The 19929-nt window shown below is 44.7% G+C and overlaps 1 protein-coding gene across 1 annotated transcript in view; it reads left to right on the top strand.

Moving 5' to 3' along the window:
• EHD4 (EH domain containing 4) overlaps positions 1-19929 on the top strand; it is an 85942-nt gene that overhangs the window by 25597 nt on the left and 40416 nt on the right. Inside the window, exon 3 of the mRNA XM_052646417.1 lies at positions 7148-7245. Within this exon, the coding sequence (XP_052502377.1) occupies positions 7148-7245 (98 nt within the window). The remainder of the gene's footprint in view (positions 1-7147; positions 7246-19929) is intronic.

The following is a 19929-nucleotide window of genomic DNA, read 5'->3' as shown; positions in this document are numbered from 1 at the left end:
TCCTTCCAGTGAATATTCAGGGACCTAAATCACTGATTAATAATTTCACATACACCTTCTTTACATGGCTAATAAAACGGATGATACTAGGGCCATTTTACAGATGAGAAAACTGAGAGTAAAGAAGTAAAATGACTTGCTCAAGAAAAGGCAGAGACAGGGCTAGAACTCAGGTTCCCTGTTCCCTTTTATCTACCACCCTGCAGCTCACAAAACACCAGCAAAGAAGAGTTTCTGTCCTTCCAGCCTCCTGGTTGCCATGTATCCGTGAGGCTCACATGTCAGGGATGTGTGTGTATGCTCAGCCACTCAGTTGTGTCCAGCTCTGGACTGTAACCCACCAGGCACTTCTGTTCATGGGATTGTCCCAGCAAGAATATTGGAGTGGATTGCCCTTTCCTCCAGCGGCTCTTCCTGAACCAGGGATCGAACTCGAGTCTCCTGCATCTCTTGCATTGGCAGGCAGATTCTTTACCACTGAGTTTGAGAAAGCTGTCATGGATGTACCACCTGGAAACTAACAGTGTATTTAAGAGTAGGTAGCCTGATTAAGTTGTGTGTATACATGACAGTGCTACTATTTCTCCCAGGACTGGCACAAAGAAGAGAGTCACTTAGTATGGTGTACTCAGATTGTATACGTAGTTATAGCATCCCTTTGGGAACAGCAGCAGGCTTAGCTCTAAAGGCAGGCAAACTTATTTTTATTTAGCATACTTTATGAGAACTAGGTCAAAAACCAGACTTCACAGGAAATAGAATGGATTGTCTGCTATGAAGAACTTTCACCCCCTACTTCATTGAGCAACCACTGATTCCTCCACCCTCACAGGATAGGTCTCATTATTCTGGCCCTCCCATTACAGGGCTTGGGCATCTGCCCCTTGGGGCATCTTTAAAAGAGTTTGATTCTTTGTGAGATGGTACCAGCCTGGAAGCATTAAGCAAACCAGTGGAGCTGAGCCTCAATCTCTAATGGTGGTTTCTAGGAAAGTTTTCAGTGGACTCCTGAGAAATGAAGACAAATTCCCCCATGACAGTTTTGAATTATAGAAATTTCATACTTGAATGGATTCCCAGGTGGTACAGTGGTAAAGAGTCCACTTGCAATGCAGGAGACGCAGGAGTCGAGGGTTCTGTCCCTGGGTCAGGAAGATCCCTTGGAAGAGGAGATGGCAACCCACTCTAGTATTCTTGCCTGGAGAATCCCACAGAGGAGGCCGGTGGGCTACAGGCTATGGGGTCACCAAGAGTCGGACGCAGCTGAGCACAAGCACACATACTTGAACAATAAAGAGAAGCTGCAACTAGAACAGAGAACTCTAAAATACCTTAGTGAGACATCCTGAGACGGCACCATTCTGCTTTACTTTAGAAGAAAATTCCGCAGGCAAGCGTGTCTCGGAGTTGCTCCAAGGGCGCATGGTTCTTTAGGTTTCAGAGTCTGTTGTCGGGGTAGTTCCACATCACAGAGGAGAGGGACGCCCCAGCAGCACACTGAGGGCACGAGTCCCGGGAGACACTGGCACGTTTCGGTTAGTTGAGAAAGCGCAGGAGTTGGCAGGTTGGCCTCTGACCTTCCTTCCTACATTTGGATTAGTTATTTTATTTTCCTTCAATTCTACTTTTCACCTTTGGTTGTTTTTTGGTTGTTTTTTTTTTTTTAATCCAGATAGCTACAGGGATCATTTTCTGTTTAGGAGCTAGTGTACTTTTAAACTGTCACCTTCCACAGAAGAAGTTCTTAATCTCATTTACTTCTCCTGTTTCTCTTTCTAAAATAACTCATCACTGGCCCTAGGGATTGAAATTTTGAAACTTCCTTCTAAGTTGAAGGAATCTGAACAGTACTTCCAGTGCTCCTGTTTTTTTAGCCAGGCCTAATATGGGTGACGGTGTGATCAAAACACAAAAGACAGCCACTGTCTTGAATTTGCCAAATGGTTTAGCAATAATAGAACACGTATGTGTATTTTTGTACTTCTATTCTGTTGGTTACCTCTATGCTTGTGATTAAATGAGACTTCATTAAATGGACTTTTTAAAGGCTATGAATATTGCATGTATGGATGTGAGATTTGGACTGTGAAGAAAGCTGAGCACCGAAGAATTGATGCTTTTGAACTGTGGTGTTGGAGAAGACTCTTGAGAGTCCCATGGACTGCAAGGAGATCCAACCAGTCCATTCTAAAGGAGATCAGTCCTGGGTGTTCTTTGGAAGGAATGAGGCTAAAGCTGAAACTGCAGTACTTTGGCCACCTCATGCGAAGAGTTGACTCATTGGAAAAGACTCTGATGCTGGGAGGGATTGGGGACAGGAGGAGAAGGGGACGACAGAGGATGAGATGGCTGGATGGCATCACTGACTCGATGGACGTGAGTCTGAGTGATGGACAAGGAGGCCTGGCGTGTTACAATTCATGGGCTCGCAAAGAGTCGGACACGACTGAACGACTGAACTGAATATTGCACAGTCACTTAGTACTGCTGGGAATTTTTTTAAAAAGCTCACTTAATACAAGTAAGCAGCATTGGTCCAGATACATGCTGACTCCACCAGATAATTTAGCTGCAGAGATTAAGGAAAATAGGCTGTTGCCAAGAATCACTCTTGATTCACTAGCAAAACTGTGTTGTTTTTTTTAAGCTGAGAGAGTAACTGGTTTGGGGGGCGGGGTTATTTTGTTTTGTTTTGGGTGGTGTGCTTTTCCCTAATAAACTCCCTGAAGCCCATCCTATTTGCCTTTATCTTCAAGATTTGCGATGGCTCCTGCGTCATTAAGCCATTGTTCTTTATCAGCAGCTGCCAACACAGCCCTGGTCCTGTCATCCCAGAAAACCAGTTTTTCCCCCTGTGGTGGTTGGGAGAGGGAGACCTGATTTAGAAAAGGTCGTGTGGAGGTTGAGCTGCATGGGATTGCCAATGTTCAACCCTCTTTCACTTGCAAAAGTGGTAATTCCATAAGACTCGATCAAAGGGGTAACCACAGGCTTTTCACAGTCTGGGTCTGAAATGAAATTCCTCCCAGGCAGTGGAAGTTTAGATCAGGCATTTGTGGTAGGACTGTGTAATAGTAATTTCTGCAGGTTAGTTGTCAAAGTCTTCTTGCACACTGGGTGCTATTCACTGTGCCAGTTTAGGAAGTATTTCATCTCTCTGATTTTCCTCTAATCAGTAAAGTGAGCCTGGGCAGGAACAGTGTCATACTCTCTTCCATGGTAAACTTAGGTGAACCTAAAGGACTGCCTGGGAGTCCTCAGGCCAACAGAGTTGCTCAGACCTGACTGAGGTCACAGGGTGAGTGAGAAAGAAGAGGTTAAGAACTGAGTCTTCTGCCTCCCAGCCACTGCTGCACCCTCCACTAGTAAAGTGAGGGCAAGTCCCACAAAAGGGGCCCCTTTGGTAGAGTTCCAGGGCTGTGGCACATCGCTTCTCTGTTCTAGGATGTTGCCCTCTGCGTGATAAAAGATACACAGTGGTGACTCAAATGCACGAAATGGCAATAGCAGCCTAACTGCCAGGTCTGCATCCTAGCTCTGTCAGCTACCAGCTATGTGACTTGGCAAGTTATGGCATGTGACCCCTCTGTGCCCCTGCTGGGGAGGAAGAAATTTTCTTCTACCCTTCTAAGTTCATTTGGCTGGTCTAAGAATTAAGTTGACTTAAGACAGGTTAAAAGGAGAAACTCAAACAAAACTTTAATTATGTACATACATGAGAGAGACCCAGGAAAACGGAGTAACTCCCCCAAATGGCTGAAGCCCTTCCCTTTCTAAATACCATCTCCAGTTAAAGACAGGAGGATGTTGGAGGCAGTGGTTTGAAATCTCAAGGGAAGAGGAAGGCAGTTGACATGGAACTAGAAAAACAAATGTTTGGTAAACAAATGTTTGCTGGCCTGTGCAGAGACAATGGGACACAGTGAGGAGTTTTAATAAATGAAACTGTGCAGGGTTCCTATCGCCTCACCTCGTTGATACTATATTTATCTCTGGTGACAGCTCCCTTCCTGGAACAGATCCTCTGTCTGCTTTCCCTAGGCAGTTAGAAGGGAGGTCAAAGATGCTTCCTGAGTTTGGGGTGGGGAGCTTAAAAAGAATTAGTCCAAATTATTCTTCATGCCAGTGAGACACATTTTTGGGGTGGCCGCATTTGCCCCCTTTTACCCTAGCCTTGTCCTTTGTAAAATGGAGATGTACAGCCCCACTGCTGAGGTTGTGGCCAGGATTGAGTGAGTTAATGTGAGTTCATGGAAAGTACTCAGGACAGTGCCTGGCACACAGTAAGTGGTCAGTGATGTTTGTGCCTTTTGATGACTGCTGTGACTACTGGGTATCACTGCACTGGAAATGGAATCGCTATTAAGCTACTGCCTGGCTCTTTTAAAATGTTGATCGCTGGATTGGAATGTTAGTGTTTGGAGGCAACTTTTAAGAACCAGAATCCCCTTTCTGTGCTGTCTTACTGTGTGGCCAGACTCTTAGCCCCTGGCCTGAGACTTTAGAGCTGGGCCATTCCTTTACGCACCCCGTCTCTACTACCACTCAGCCTTCCTTGGTTGAATGGGTGACAGGGAATGGGGGTCCTGTGTAGGTTTGATCCCTTCCTTCTCTCCTTTTATCAGAAAATAAAATAGACCAGCCCTGGATGAGGGACATACTTGATAAAGCTTATGTGAGGCTCCTGGGCTTAACAGCCACATGTCTGCATGTTTCACGTGAAATGTACAAGGCAAGGCAAGTCCCGAAGAAGTAGGAAATCCATCCCGGGACAGCAAATCTGTGCTTGGAAACATTTCAGGAGACACATATCAGTGGGAAAGGCCTGACCCAAGGCTGACTGTATTATACCTGATAAATAACCCACGTTTCACCTTCCTTTAAGGCCAGATTGCTCTAGTAGCATTGCATTAGGGTTTGTTTTTTCTGATTATAGTATAACTATTTAAGAAAAAAATGCGTGTGGTTCTAACCCTTAGAGTGTGGGCCGTGCTCCCACACTGAGGGTCTTGAAAGCTAATTTGTGCTCTGTGCTCCTTTGCCTACCTCCCCAAGGTGCCCCCCGCGTGCATACTGGGCAGGGCTGTGCAAAGTTCAGCTTTGCACATTCAGCCCTCATCACCCTGTTTGGGGTGCCCCTGGAAAGCGCCCTCCTCTTCCTCTTCCCCTTCCTCTTCGTTTCCACCCCCTTTCATCTGCAGTCATCATTCCTGGCCCCGGGTCTGCTTTCTTATACGTTGTGTGGTGATGTCGCCACACCTGACTGTCGTGTTTTGTAGATCACACATTTTGGCTCTGCTGTTGCATCAGGAGGCATGGGAGTTGTTGAAGCTTTGCCTCTTTGCACTGCACAGAGGGAGTGGTGGTTTATAAATTTTGAATCCCTCTGTTAATTTCACACGAGAATCCAGGGCTTTTGTGTTTTGGAAAGATTGATGTTTAGTGTGAGCTTGTGGTCTGGGAAAAAGGTTAGCCTCTCACAGAAGTACTTTATGTGAAAGAGTTTTACGTATGTGCAGTGTTCACAGCATCACCGGGTATCTTGAGCCGTCTGGTAAACAGGCTGGGGCTGTGAGAAGAGACCAGATTACCCGCAAGAAATTCGGTCTACCGCAGATACGCTCAGAATGTTTCTACCCGAGTTCTAGAGACACAAATATGGCATTTTTTTCTCTGTGAACTTACAGAGAAGTTAGTGGTCCTGGTGCACTTTACTCTCACAGATCTGTCTGGGTGTTGGACAGTAGGGTTTATAAAAGTGGAGGGACAGGAGAAAATCAGAAATGAGGGGCTTCTCATAAGTGAACTTGACCCCTTACTTTTTTTTAATGTTATGAAGTTTTTATTTTAGGGGTTGAGTTCAACTCAACTGACGTCAGAAATATTAGGCTGCAGCCCTCAGCCAGCCACTCATTAGAGGCGTGGCCTCGCATGTCATAACTGCACCGTGCTTCAACTTTTCCAGTTGTAAAATGATCTTAGTCATCATTCTGACATCTTCCTGGGCTGACTTGAAAAAGTGGGAAAGAATGTCTGAGAAACTTGTCCTGAGCACCTTCAGCAAAAGTTCGCTTGCTGTGTCAGTGATCCCATCTCATGCTCAGGGCTCCCGACCCTGAGCTGTGAGGGGGCTGTGCTGTCCACACTTGCGCTGGGGAGGCTGGGCAGGCCCCCCTCTCGTGCATTCCCAGCATGTTTACATGCTGAGTAATCCCACCAGTTCCACTGAATGGAAGAATTGAGTTTTCCCCAAGGATTTTCAAGCCTTCTGCCTACACAGACGCTGAAGTTAGCCATTTACAATACAGGAAAAGGAGAGACACTCCACAGTTTCTGGCTTAAAACATACACAATTCCTAACAGAGATCCCCCTGGGTTTCCTGGGGTGGAAGTAACAGAGCATGTCCCTCTGGTGCTCTGGAGTTACACAGTGTCAAAGCTAAGAGCCCCTCCAGCCCCTGGCAAGTGTCTCCATTAACACATGATGAAACTGAGGCCCAGTTCCTTGGGGAAGCCCTTGCCCAGGGTCCAGGCAGGTTATTGGCCTGAACCCAGGTCTGCTGACTCTCAGGCTGTGGTTTTCCTGCCACTTCACTCTGTTTCCAAGGTCAACACCAGGGCAGCTGACTTGGAAGCATGGCAGAGGGATTGGTATGAGAAGGAAGAAGTGGTATCAGGGAGGTGATGGACAATGAAGACAACTTGGAGATGCTTGGCCAGGGCCCTGCTCACACCTGCCCTTTTGTCTACTCTTAGGATACCAAAGCACCTGGAGGATTTGGGATGTTGCCCATAGGAGCTTGCCACACCCTGAGCCTGGAGCCATAGCATGGTCCCTGGGGCACCAGTGAAAATAGGCCCTTGTATCTCTGCTGGCACATTGGGGAATGGGCACAGGCTGGACAGGGCTCAGGATACTCCAACCCAGTGCATCAGTTCCCCTGAAGGAAGCATGGGATTCCCTGGGAGGAGAAGCCCAGGACGCTTGTCTGAAGTGCAGCGTAGAGGAGAGACAGGTGGGGCTGAGGGACTTTGCCATCACACTGACTCCAAAGATGTCAGTAGCCAGGAGAGGCCAAGGAGCTATGAGATTAGAGCAATCTGCAGTGAACAGGCTCTGATCCCAACTTTGATCCCTTTCTTCCAGATTTATGTGCTCCCAGCTGCCCAATGAGGTCCTGAAGAGCATCAGCATAATCGACAGCCCTGGCATCCTGTCTGGAGAGAAACAGCGCATTAGCCGAGGTCAGTGCCTTCCCCGCCCATCCAAGTCCCCCCACCCCTGCCCCCAGGGCTGGCGGAGTCTCTCTGTGATGTCAACAGAGGATTTTTGCCCCTGTTTAATTCCTTTAAATATTGTTGTCTGCTGTTAGTACCTGCCTCACATAAATCTTCAGACTTTAAGAGGGGGCCTGTCATTTGCTGACCACTCACTTGGACATGTGACAAGAAATAAAGGTGGCCAACCAGTCACCACAAGGGAGAGAGCCCTCCCTGCTGCTCTTCTTCCCCAGGATACTGGCACATATTCTACCCCAGTTGCCTCTGCAGCAGCCTTCCATTGAAGAAGGTTTTATTGGTATTAGTATGTATTTGGTGCCAGATGCTGTAATGCACACTGGGGATGTGGAAAAAACAGATGCAGTTTCTGGCCTGGAGAATCTTGTCTTCTAATGAGGAAGATGGATATTATTTATTTTATCACAGAAATAAATAGAAAACAAGAGCTGGGATCATCATTCTATGATGGGAACTGTCTGTCAGGGTGTAAGGGGGATACTGGCCTTGGGTTGTTGGGAAAGGCTCTCCAGAGGAGGTGACATTGGAGCTGGAACCCAGAGGATGAATTGGAATTACCTAAGGGAAGCTCTGGGCTTCCCAGGCGGTGCTAGTGGTAAACCTGCCTGCCAGTGCAGGAGACATAAGCGACATGGGTTCAATCTCTGGGTTGGAAAGATCCCCTGGAGGAGGGCATGGCAACCTACTCCAGTATTCTTGCCTGGAGAATCTTGTGGACAGAGGAGCCTGGTGCACTACAGTCCATAGGGTCACAAAGAGTCAGACACAACTAAAGTGACTTGGCATGTACATTGATGGGAAAGGAGAGACGATGAGGTGTTCAAAGGAAATCTGTGAAAGACAGAAAACGCTTGTAAAGGATAGTGACATCTGGGCTTCTTCAACCTTCACAATGCAAGGCTAAGCAATACTGTTTCCAGACCCATGCACTGTGGTTCAACCGATGGGCCTGTGATTCCCCCCACCCTCCTGGTGAAGGGGCTATCAGGAGCAGATCAGAAGACCATTTACCTACAGAGAGGAAATTCCTGACAGGGAGGGCACTAGAAGAGACTCCTATGGTCCCAGAGGCAGGTCCAGTTCCCCTTACCATGGCCTCTGAAACTAAGGGCAGTTCCCAGAGGCTTTGCTGGGAGGGAGAAGCCACAGTAGGTTAGTTCCTGCTGTCACTCCTCACTGGTAACTCTTCACAGCCCCTTGAACAGACTCGCAGCATCGTGGCCAGACAGTGCACTCCTCCAGCGTTCCTGGAGCAGAAGCACAGTACACCAGCCCTGGGACACACCCGGGAGCCAGAAAGCAAGGGTCCTGTGACAGGGGCCAAGAAGGAGCTTCCCGTGTCTGTCAGCCCTCCCTTCTCATGGCATTTGAGAAGTGCTGATTTTGCAGTCTCTGACTGCCTTGCTGAGCCTTCATCCATGTGTTCAGGGACTTGGTGGGCCATTAGGCTTCCCCAAGGCCTCCAAGAACATTGCACTTACAGAAAAGGCCACAAATAACCATTATTAATGTTTTTTTCCAGCTCCTTAGAGACTTTTTTCTGTGCATGTACAAACATACAGTTTTAACAGAAATGTGATTACCATGCACATTTCCTACAACTTGACTTTTTAAAAAAATATTTATTTGCCTGCATCATACCTTATTTGCATCATGTGGGACTTGTCATTGCAGGGTGTGGGTTCCTCTCTAGTTGTAGTGCATGGGCTCCACAGCATGTGGGCTCTGGTGCTCGGGCTTAGTTGCCCCACAGCCTGTGGGATCTTAGTTTCCCTGCCAGGGATCAAACCTACGTCCCTGCATTGGAAAGCGGATTCTTAATCACTGGACCATCAGGGACATCCCATACATCTTGATTTTTGGTTGTTGGTCCTAAATTTTAGGACCTCTGGATTTTAGCTTTAGCCTCATCCATTCCTTGTTATTGGTAGGCCTCTGACCAATGTTAATCATCTATATTCTTCAGGGTTTCTCCCTGGCTTAGTGATTCTAAGTGTCTTTCAACCTGTAGCTCCTTTAGAGAAGTTAGCATGTGATACACCCAGGATGCCTTGAAGACAGTTCTTTTCAGCACTTGATAATAACTGACAATAACTGACTCATATCCTAGTCTGACTTACTGTGACAAGCCCTTACTCACATCCTATGCCCAGAAATAGCACATATGGTTCCAGCCAGTCGGCCAGTCCCTGCCACCCTGACAAACAGCAGCTGGTACCATACCATGCTGTGGCATCGTTGCTGGTTGGGGTCACTTAGTTGACAGTTTCAACATATTAACCCCAAAGAATGTGTGCTGTTTTAAAGCTGCTTCAGCTTTAATTATTGCAAATAGTGCTGCATTCTCGCACATGTTCCTATCTGCTGCTGTCGTCCCGCCAGCTCGTAAATCATAGCCCCAACTTTGCCAGTCCTCGATGTCAACATTGGATGAGCATCAGAGACAAACTGTGACCCCGCAGAACATTTGAAACATCCACCATTGACCTTACTAGTGGGACTTTGCCTCCCTGATGGATGTTTCATCTATGAAAGAGAAAGGGGTGGCTGTTGCGCCTCCTCCCTGTCCCTTGGTGTGGTTGATGGATTAACCTTTGGCAGGCAGAGTCTCATCAAGCAGGTCCCTCTTATACATGTATATCCTCAAAGGGTATATTCATAACAGCAGTATGAGAACAGCCACCAGAGGTTGAACCCTTGCTGTGTGTCTGCACGGTGTTCTTCACTGAGGATTTGCTAAGCTAAACCTGCATACGGTCATGCATAGACAGGAGCCCAGCCCAGAGAACCACTCACCCTCACTTCTCTGGGGATGCTCAGCCTAACAGAGTTTGTAAGAATTCCTTCCCCAGTGGCTGGGCAGGTGGGCGACCAGGCTTGACAGCTGGGGAGTGGACAAAGCAAAAGCTATTAAGGCACCACTTTTGGAGAACAGGCTGGGGGTATGCATGCTTCAAGCAGTGGCTGCAGGCTGACACTGCTGTGTGGACCCCATCCACCCTCTAGCCTGCAGGCTGTGCAGCCCCAGATGGGCACATGCTGGGCAGACCATGCAGCTGCAGGAGGTGATGAGCATGGGGTGATGGCAGAGCACCCCCACGAAGACCTACTGACTACATCACACTCAGAATTCTCCCATCAGCATGGAATGAGGCAGATGGTGGGTGGGGCAGTGGAACATAGTGTTGCTTTGCTGGTGGTCAAACAGGGAAGGAGTGACCTAAGCTAGGAAGCTGACTTCATCATCATTGGTGGTCCTCGGGTGCCCCCAGGGCATTGCCCAGGTACCCAGAGTTCTGGGAACCAGATGGCCCAGTGGGAGTATATTTCCAGGAAGGAGTCCTGAACCTGGGGTTTAGTCATGTGCCTCCCCTCCCCTGTGGCTCCCTTCTTCCTTGTTCATTCTTCTCTCTTGTGCCATCATAAGCCTACATCCTTTCTACTCTGTCGAGTAGAGAGAGCAAGTGTGATTCCCAGGAGGACATGGCATTTTATTCCCATTGCTCTTCTCTTGGCCAGAGTCAGAGGTGACCAGGAAAACAGTTGACACTGCTGCATGATGATTCATATTTTGGGGTGTTTGGTTTGAGGCAAAACATGGCAAACTCACTCTTATGCTAGAAGTGATCTTTACCAATTGGAATGTGTCCTAGCACAGCATTCTCATCAGCAGAATATTAACATGGACCCTAGAAGTCAGGTCCTGCTGTATGACCCAGAGTAAAACAAGAATGCAAGATCTGCGTTGGGGGAAATAAATATCTAAGTCTCTGCCTTGGTAGCTCTATAAATAAAACCCATTAGAGTCATTGATTTGGGAGCAATTTTTAACATATTACTTACAATTGTGATGTTTCTCAGCTTGATTATAGTTAACAGAAAATCTTAAGGAAAAAAAGAGGTGACCTTAGATACTAACTTGGAGCTTTCTTGGCTGACATAGAGAATTCTCATCAAGCAGGAATTAAAATACTCTGCAATCAATGTGATACACTATATTAACAAATTGCAAGATTAAAAACCATATGATCATCTCAATGCTGCTGCTGCTACTGCTGCTAAGTCACTTCAGTCGTGTCCAACTCTGTGTGACCCCAGAGACAGCAGCCCACCAGACTCCTCTGTCCCTGGGATTCTCCAGGCAAGAACACTAGAGTGGGTTGCCATTTCCTTCTCCAATGCATGAAAGTGAAGTCACTCAGTTGTGTCTGACTCCTAGCGACCCCATGGACTGCAGCCTACCAGGCTCCTCCATCCATAGGATTTTCCAGGCAAGAGTACGGGGGTGGGTTGCCATTGCCTTCTCCAATCATCTCAATAGATGCAGAAAAAGCCTTTGACAAAATTCAGCACCCATTTATGATTAAAACTCTTCAAAAAATTGGCATAGAAGGAACCTACCTCAACATAGTAAAGGCCATATATGATGAGCCTACAGCAAACATTATTGTCAGTGGTGAAGAACTGAAAGCATTCCCCCTAAGATCAGGAACAAGACAAGGGTGTCCACTTTCAGCACTATTATTCAACATAGTTCTTAAAGTCCTAGATACAGCAATCAGAGAAGAAAAAGAAATAAAAGGAATCCAGATCGGAAAAGAAGTAAAGCTCTCACTGGAGATGACATGATACTGTACATAGAAAACCCTAAAGACAGTATCAGAAAATTACTAGAGCTAATCAGTGAATTTAGCAAAGTTGTAGGATACAAAAGCAATACACAGAAATCACTTGCATTTCTATATACTAACAATGAAAAATCAGAAAGAGAAATTAAGGAATCAATCCCATTCACCATTGCAACAAAAAGAATTAAATATCTAGGAATAAACTTACCTAAGTAGACAAAAGAACTGTACACAGAAAATTATAAGACACTAATGGAAGAAATCAAAGATGACATAAGCAGATGGAGAGATATTCCATGTTCCTGGGTAGGAAGAATCAATATTGTGAAAATGACTATATTACCAAATGCAATCTACAGATTCACTGCAATCCCTATCAAATTACCAACAGCATTTTTCACAAAACTAGAACAAAAAAATTCACAATTCATATGGAAACACAAGAGACCCCAAATAGCCAAAGCAGTCCTGAGAAAGAAGAATGGAGATGAAGGAATCAACCTTCCTGACTTCAGATTATACTACAAAGCTACAGTCATCAAGACAGTGTGGTACTGGCACAAAAACAGAAATATAGACCAATGGAACAAGCCCAGAAATAAACCCATGCACCTATGGGTATCTTATTTTTGACAAAGGAGGCAAGAATATACAATGGGGCAAAGACAGCCTCTTCAATAAATGGTGCTGGGAAAACTGGACAGCTACATGTAAAAGAATGAAATTAGAACACTTCCTAACACCATACACAAAGATAAACTCAAAATGGATTAAAGACCTAAATGTAAGACCAGAAACTATAAAACTCTTAGAGAAAAACTCTATGATATAAATCAAAGCAAGATCCTCTATGACCCACCTCCTAGAGTAATGGAAATAAAAACAAAAGTAAACAAGTGAGACCTGATTGAACTTAAAAGCTTTTGCACAGCAAAGGAAACTATAAGCAAGGTGAAATGACAACTCTCAGAATGGGAGAAAATAATAGCAAATGAAACAACTGACAAAGGATTAATTTCCAAAATATACAAGCAGCTCACACAACTCAATACCAGAAAAACAACCCAATCAAAAAGCGGGGAAAAGACCTAAACAGACATTTCTCCAAAGAAGACATACAGATGGCTAACAAACACATAAAAAGATGCTCAACATCACTCATTATCAGAGAAATGCAAATCAAAACTACAGGAGATATCACCTCACACTGGTCAGAATGGCCCTCATCAAAAACTCTACAAATAATAAATGCTGGAGAGGGTGTGGAGAAAAGGGAATGTTCTTGCACTCTTGGTAGGAATGTAAATTGATACAACCATGGTAGACGGTATGGAGAATCCTTAAAAAACTAGGAATTAAACCGCCATATTATCCAGCAATCCCACTCCTAGGTATATACCCTGAGGAAAGCAAAACTGAAAAAGACACATGTATCCCATTGTTCATTTCAGTACTGTTTACAATAGCTAGAACATGGAAGCAACCTAGATGTCCATCAACAGATGAATGGATAAAGAAGTTGTGGTACATATATACAATGGACTATTACTCAGCCATAAAAAGGAATGCATTTGAGTCAGTTCTGATGAGATGGATGAACCTAGAGCCTATTATACAGAGTGAAGTGAGTCAGAAAGAGAAAGATAAATAATCGTATTCTAGTGTATATATGTGGAATCTAGAAAAATGGTACTGAAGAATTTATTTACAGGACAGCAATGGAGAGATCCAACTAGTCCATCCTAAAGGAAATCAGTCCAATATTTTGGCCACCTAGTGTGAAGAACTGACTCATTTGAAAAGACCCTGATGCTGGCAAAGATTGAGGGCAGGATGAGAAGGGGACAACAGAAGATGAGATGGTGGGATGGCATTGCCAACTCAATGGACATGAGTTTGATAAACTCTGGGAGTTGGTGATGGACAGGGAGGCCTGGCGTGCTACAGTCCATGGCGTCGCAGAGAGTCAGACATGACTTAAGTGACTGAACTGAACTGAATGGAGAAACAGACATAGAGAATAGACTTACGGACATGGGAAGGAGAGGAGAGGGTGAAATGTATGGAAAGAGTAACACGGAAACTTACACTACCAAAAGTAAAATAGATAGCCAACGGGAATTTGCTGTATGACTCAGGAAACTGCAACAGGTGCTCTGTATCAATCCAGCAGGGTGGGATGGGGCGGGAGATGGGAGGGAGTTTCAAAACGGAGGGGATATATGTATACGTATGGCTGATTCATGTTGAGGTTTGACAGAAAACAATAAAATTCTGTAAAGCAATTATCCTTCAATAAAAAAATAAATTTAAAAAATATTCTGATGTGTATCTAATAATAATTTTATTCTACAGAAATAAAAGCTACCTAAAATTTCTACAGTTTTTCTAAAATTCTTAATTTTTCTAAGTTCTTTTCTTGAAGCAGGTGGGTGAAATCTGACCAGGTTCACTCCTGAGAATATCCATTGCCCTGAAGATGGCATCCAGATTTTTGATTCTATGTGATGAGAAAAGAGCATTTATCCACATATCCTTATTTTCATTCCCAATCTCTTGCTATTCCAGCTCCTGAACTGTTTGCTTCCTAAAGTACTGTCTATGTCGTGCCAAACCTAAAAATCATCTAGGATTTATTTTTGGACCCAGCGTGAACACAAATGTGTTCCCAACTGCATGGTACAGACCTCTGGGTTCTGGCTCTAATCATGATGTCCCTGTCTGATGAGGAGAAGACTGGGAAAATTCTAAAGTGGCAGCTGGTATGCTTGTTCATTTGTTTACACCTAAGTATTTGGAAGGTGCGATGTCAACAGCGAGTAATTGTGGTTTCTGAGAGTGTGAGGTTTTGTATAGCCTTCAACAGATTTTGACTTTGATAACAAAAATAGTACAATTTTCCCTTTATAAAAAATGTAAATAACTCTAGAAAAAGAAAAAAACTCTGGATCTGAATTTTCTAGCAGAAAACAGATCTACTAGCAGGTCGGACCTAGGACGTAGAACCAGTGGCTTGTCAAATGAAAGTCCGAGTGCCTCTTCTTCTAATGTTTAATCTTCTCTCTACAAGCCTTTCTCTTTATAAGTCAATGAATAGAACTGAGAAGACAGTGAAATTTAGAAGGGCGGAAAATGTCCTGCTAGTAAAAGCAATCAACAGTGATGATGCATGAAACAGAAGAGATCTAACCACACTTCAAATAACATAACAGGGAACAATATTAGCTTCACAATCGTTGATTAATGTCTTAATATTTACATATAGACATCCTTATGTCTTCCTGATTTTGGCAGTATAGTAAGGAAAGCCTTCAAGAATTAAAAAAGGGCCTCTAAATACTAACGGGTACACGTGAGCAGGCTGCCAACACAGCGGAGGTACCCAAACATAATAGCACAAAAGAATTGACAGAATGTGAAACAGGGCATGGAAATCCAACTGGTAATTATTAAAGGTGCTGAAAAAATATGAAAACAAACTGTGATCAGGGAAGTGCAAACACACCTACTTGACACATTTTTTGAACTTGAAAGACAAAAGACCAGATTCTGAAGGCTGCCCAAAACAGGAGAGAGAACGTTTGGAGATGTCCTGATAAGAATGACTTCTGCTCTCTCTGCTTTGGGAACAGGGAGCATGAGAGCAAAAAACATACCCATACACAGAGGAATGAGTCTTTTCCCTTAAAAGAGCAATGAGACCTGGAGCCAGATGTTAGCCAGGTCTGCCTGAGCAAAAGTCCTTCTAAGAAGCACCTGGAGAGCTGAGAGCTGGAGGCCAAAGAGGCCAGCGGCTCCCAGGGTGGGACAGAGGCAGCAGGTACAACCTGTCCTTCAAGTAGACCGCACAACCCGAGGCCGAACTTCATGGGGAGTTTCTGAGGGGGCCTGCTAATGCCTGCCAAATACCCCCTAGGAGAAGAAGTTCAGGCCTTACTTGTATAATGTTATAAATAACAGAAGAAATAATAATTCAGTAAAGGGGGAGGCAAGGGAGTACCCTTCTCCTTTGTTCTGTTCGCCACACAATACAGACACAGCTCAGGACCGTCCCAGCATCTCAGACATGGCCACCTGAGCTTACTGGCCATGTGACCATCATTATAGGTGCGGCTTGTGTCCCCACCTTCCCGTCCTGTAGTTCTTACAGGATTTTTTTTTTTTTACCCCAGTTTTGTTGAGATAGAATTGGCATATGTCATCATATAAGCTTAAAGAGTACCACATAATGATTTTACTTACATATGTCATGAAATGGTTACCACAATAGATTTATTGAGCATGCATCATCTTATATAGATACATTAAAGAAATAGAAAATTTTTTTCCTTGTGATAACTCTTAACTTTCATTTATAGCATATAGCAAAATTAATTATCTCTACTGTGTTGTACATTAATCCCTCCCTAGTAGTTATTTATCTTACACTTGGAAGTTTTTCCAGTAGTCATGTATGGATGTGAGGATTGGACTATAAAGAAAGCTGAGTGCAGAACTGATGCTTTTGAACTGTGGTGTTGGAGAAGACTCTTGAGAGTCCCTTGGACTGCAAGGAGATCCAACCAGTCCATCCTAAAGGAAATCAGTCCTGAATATTCATTGGAAGGACTGATGCTGAAGCTAAAACTCCTTTGGCCACCTGATGCGAAGAACGGACTCACTTGAAAAGACCCTGACACTGGGAAAGATTGAAGGTGGGAGGAGAAGGGGATGACAGAGGATGAAATGGTTGGGTGGCATCACCAACTCAATGGACATGAGTCTGAGTAGACTCCAGGAGTTGGTGATGGACAGGGAGGCCTGGCGTGCTGGAGTCCATGGGGTTGCAAAGAATCAGACACGACTGAGCGACTGAACTGACTGGAAGTTTTTACCTTTTGACTGCCTTTATCTAATTCCCTCTCCTCCCACCCTGGTATACGGTTTCTTGATTTTTTTGTTGTGTTTCTGGGGTTTTGGCTTTATGACTATTCAAACTCTGTTAGCTCCTCTCCCTGTTCCCTGGGCTCCTCCCAGCTTTAGGGCATCCGCAGGCTTCATCAGCATGCTCTTATACCTTCACCCTTGGATCCAGAAGTTGAGTGGTTAGGACTCAAGGTGGAGCCTTGAGGTACTCCAAAGAGAGACCACCCTCTACATTGACAGTGTTTCATTAATGAACAAATTCAGTCAAGATGCAATGAGCTCCTCTGTGCCTGGTACTGAGCTGGGAACTGGGAGCATAAAGAGGAACAAGGTACCAGGTACCACCCCTGTCCTGGAGTTGCTTCAGCCTAGTGTGGTCATCCAGCCGGTCACTGATGTTCCTGAATTGTTCTAAAAGAAAGGTGTCACCTACATAGACAGTTATTATTCGTTCAACAAACTACTGGCAAACAAAAACCCCACCGAAGATGGTCATGGTGTCTGCTCTTATGGAATTTACATTCTGATTGGAGAGTGAGACAAGAACAGCAGGTAAACAAAGTCATTATAAATAGTGGTGAGGCCTGGAAGGAAACAGATAAGGCATTGAGCTCAATGGAATGGGATGAGGTGGGAGGGCTACAGTCTCAGAAGGTTGGGAGGCCCAGTGCCTGAAAGTTCAGAAGGTGCCAGCCTTGCACAGTGGGGCAGGTCAAGGTTTCGCAGGTTTTGGCTGACCATATTGTCCATTCAGGTGTTTTCCACCTGTTGTATAAAGGAGATATAAAACAGGAAAAAACTAGACTTTCAAGCATCAGATACTCACGCATGTATTTCAATTCCTGCATATTCATGTTTTTTCCTGAAGCTTTGTTTATAACCTACATTACTCAGTCTGTAAACCCAGAATCAAACAAATTGCTTTCCTAGGTCCACTCAAAGGATTGAAGTCCCTGTAGGCTCCCCCATGTCCTTTAGCAGGAAGCGCATGGGCAGGAGATTTCTGGGTTCCAGTTTAGCTCAGCCATTTACCAGCCATGCAGCCATGGGAAAGTTGTGAGTCACTCTGGGAAATGAGGGTAATAATAGTACCTACTATTGTGCTATGCTGGTGTAACTGAGTTAAAACCTAGAAAGCAAAAAATAATACCCAGCCTAGTACATAGTAAGTGCTTAATAAATGCTGCTGCTGCTAAGTCACTTCAGTCGTGTCCAACTCTGTGCAACCCCATAGATGGCAGCCCATCAGGCTCCTGTCACTAGGATTCTCCAGGCCAGAACACTGGAGCGGGTTGCCATTGCCTTCTCCAATGCATGAAAGTGAAAGGGAAGTTGCTCAGTCGTGTCGACTCTTCGCAACCCCATGGACTGCAGCCTACCAGGCTCCTCCGTCCATGGAATTTTCCAGGCAAGAGTACTGGAGTGGGGTGCCATTGCCTTCTCCTTAATAAATGCTGCTGCTGCTAAGTCACTTCAGTCATGTCCGACTCTGTGCAACCCCATAGACGGCAGCCCACCAGGCTCCGCCATCCCTGGGATTCCTAGGCAAGAACACTGGAGTGGGTTGCCATGTCCTTCTCCAATGCATGAAAGTGAGAAGTGAAAGTGAAGACGCTCAGTCGTGTCTGACTCTTAACAACCCCATGGACTGCAGCCCACCAGGCTCCTCCACCCGTGGGATTTTCCAGGCAAGATTACTGGAGTGGGGGTGCCATTGCCTTCTCCATAATAAATGCTAGCTCTTATTATTACTTTCATCATCTCAATGTATTGTTGTTGAAGGCTGAAAAGTTTTCAAAGGCTGCATTAATCAGCCTTTTCTGTTGGTTGATATTGGTTTCTTGCCTCTTAAAGTCTTTTGTCTCAGAGTAGGGGTAATTTTTGTCAAGTTATTTGAAATGCAGAGTTTGTTCAGGGACTGAATATACTATTTTTTATTGTTTCTACCTTTTCCCCATGTATCTCAATCATTTTATTGATAATTAGCTTTTAAAATTTGAAATCATATCTCTCTGAAAGTAGAAAAGGGACAACATTAATTGATCATCTGGTTTAAAAAAAAATTTAGTGGAAAAAGAATTTTTAAATAATGAACAGATACTGTATGTGTGATCTTTTTGGCACTCCTTTATTTTAGAAGTGATGGTTTAAAAACGAATGAATAATATAAGGGGCATGCTAGAGATCAGATGGTGCAATGATGAATCTGCCTGCCAGTACAGGAGATGCAAGAGACATGGGTTCTATTCCTGGGTCAGGGATGATCCCCTGGAGAAGGAAATAGCAACCCACTCCAGTACTCTAGCCTGGAAAATCCCGTGGACAGAGGAGCCTGGTGGGCTACAGTCACAAAGAATCAGACACAACTGACCAACTGAGTACACACACAGTACACACAGACTATTCATTCAACACACATTTATATTGATTCCTACTGAGTGCCAAGCACTGTCCTGGGTGCCAAGATTCAAAATGAATGAGGCACAGGCTCCAGTCCGTGTACTCACACTTGGCTGCAATAAATGGACTTGTGTACAAGCTTGTGTACATTCCTGTGCGTTACAGGAATTCTGATCAAGAATGGGAAGTAGCTGTCAGCGAAGCTGCGAAGGGAAAAGGCTCTTCTTCCCCATTTAAAAAAAAGTTTTGCATTCTCTCTCTCTCTCTCTTTAAACAGTTCAGTGGGTTTTATGTGTCTGTGTGTGTGGTACATTTACTGAGTTGTACAACTATCACTACAGTGAATTGTAGGACATTTTCATCATCCCCAAAAGAAACCTTGACTTTGTTAGCAATCATTGTCCATTTTTCTCCCCGAGACCCTGGTAACCACTAGTCTACTTTCTGTCTCCAGATCTGCATCCTCTGAACGTTTCATATAAATGGAATCATACAGCATATGGCCTTTGTGTCTGGCTTTGTTCACATAGCATAATGTTTTCAAGGTTCATCTGTGTTGAACAGTGCCTCATTCCTTTTTATGATTTAAACAGTGTTCCACTGTATGGCTGTACCACAGTTTATCATTCAGGAGTTGATGGACATTTGGGTTTTTTCCCACATTTGGGGCTATTTTTAAAAATGCTGCTATGATCAT

This window comes from Budorcas taxicolor, chromosome 10 (assembly GCF_023091745.1).
Source record: "Budorcas taxicolor isolate Tak-1 chromosome 10, Takin1.1, whole genome shotgun sequence".
NCBI lineage: Eukaryota > Metazoa > Chordata > Mammalia > Artiodactyla > Bovidae > Budorcas > Budorcas taxicolor.
The sequence above is the reverse complement of the archived record's forward strand: the minus strand, read 5'-3'. Positions and strand labels throughout refer to the sequence as shown.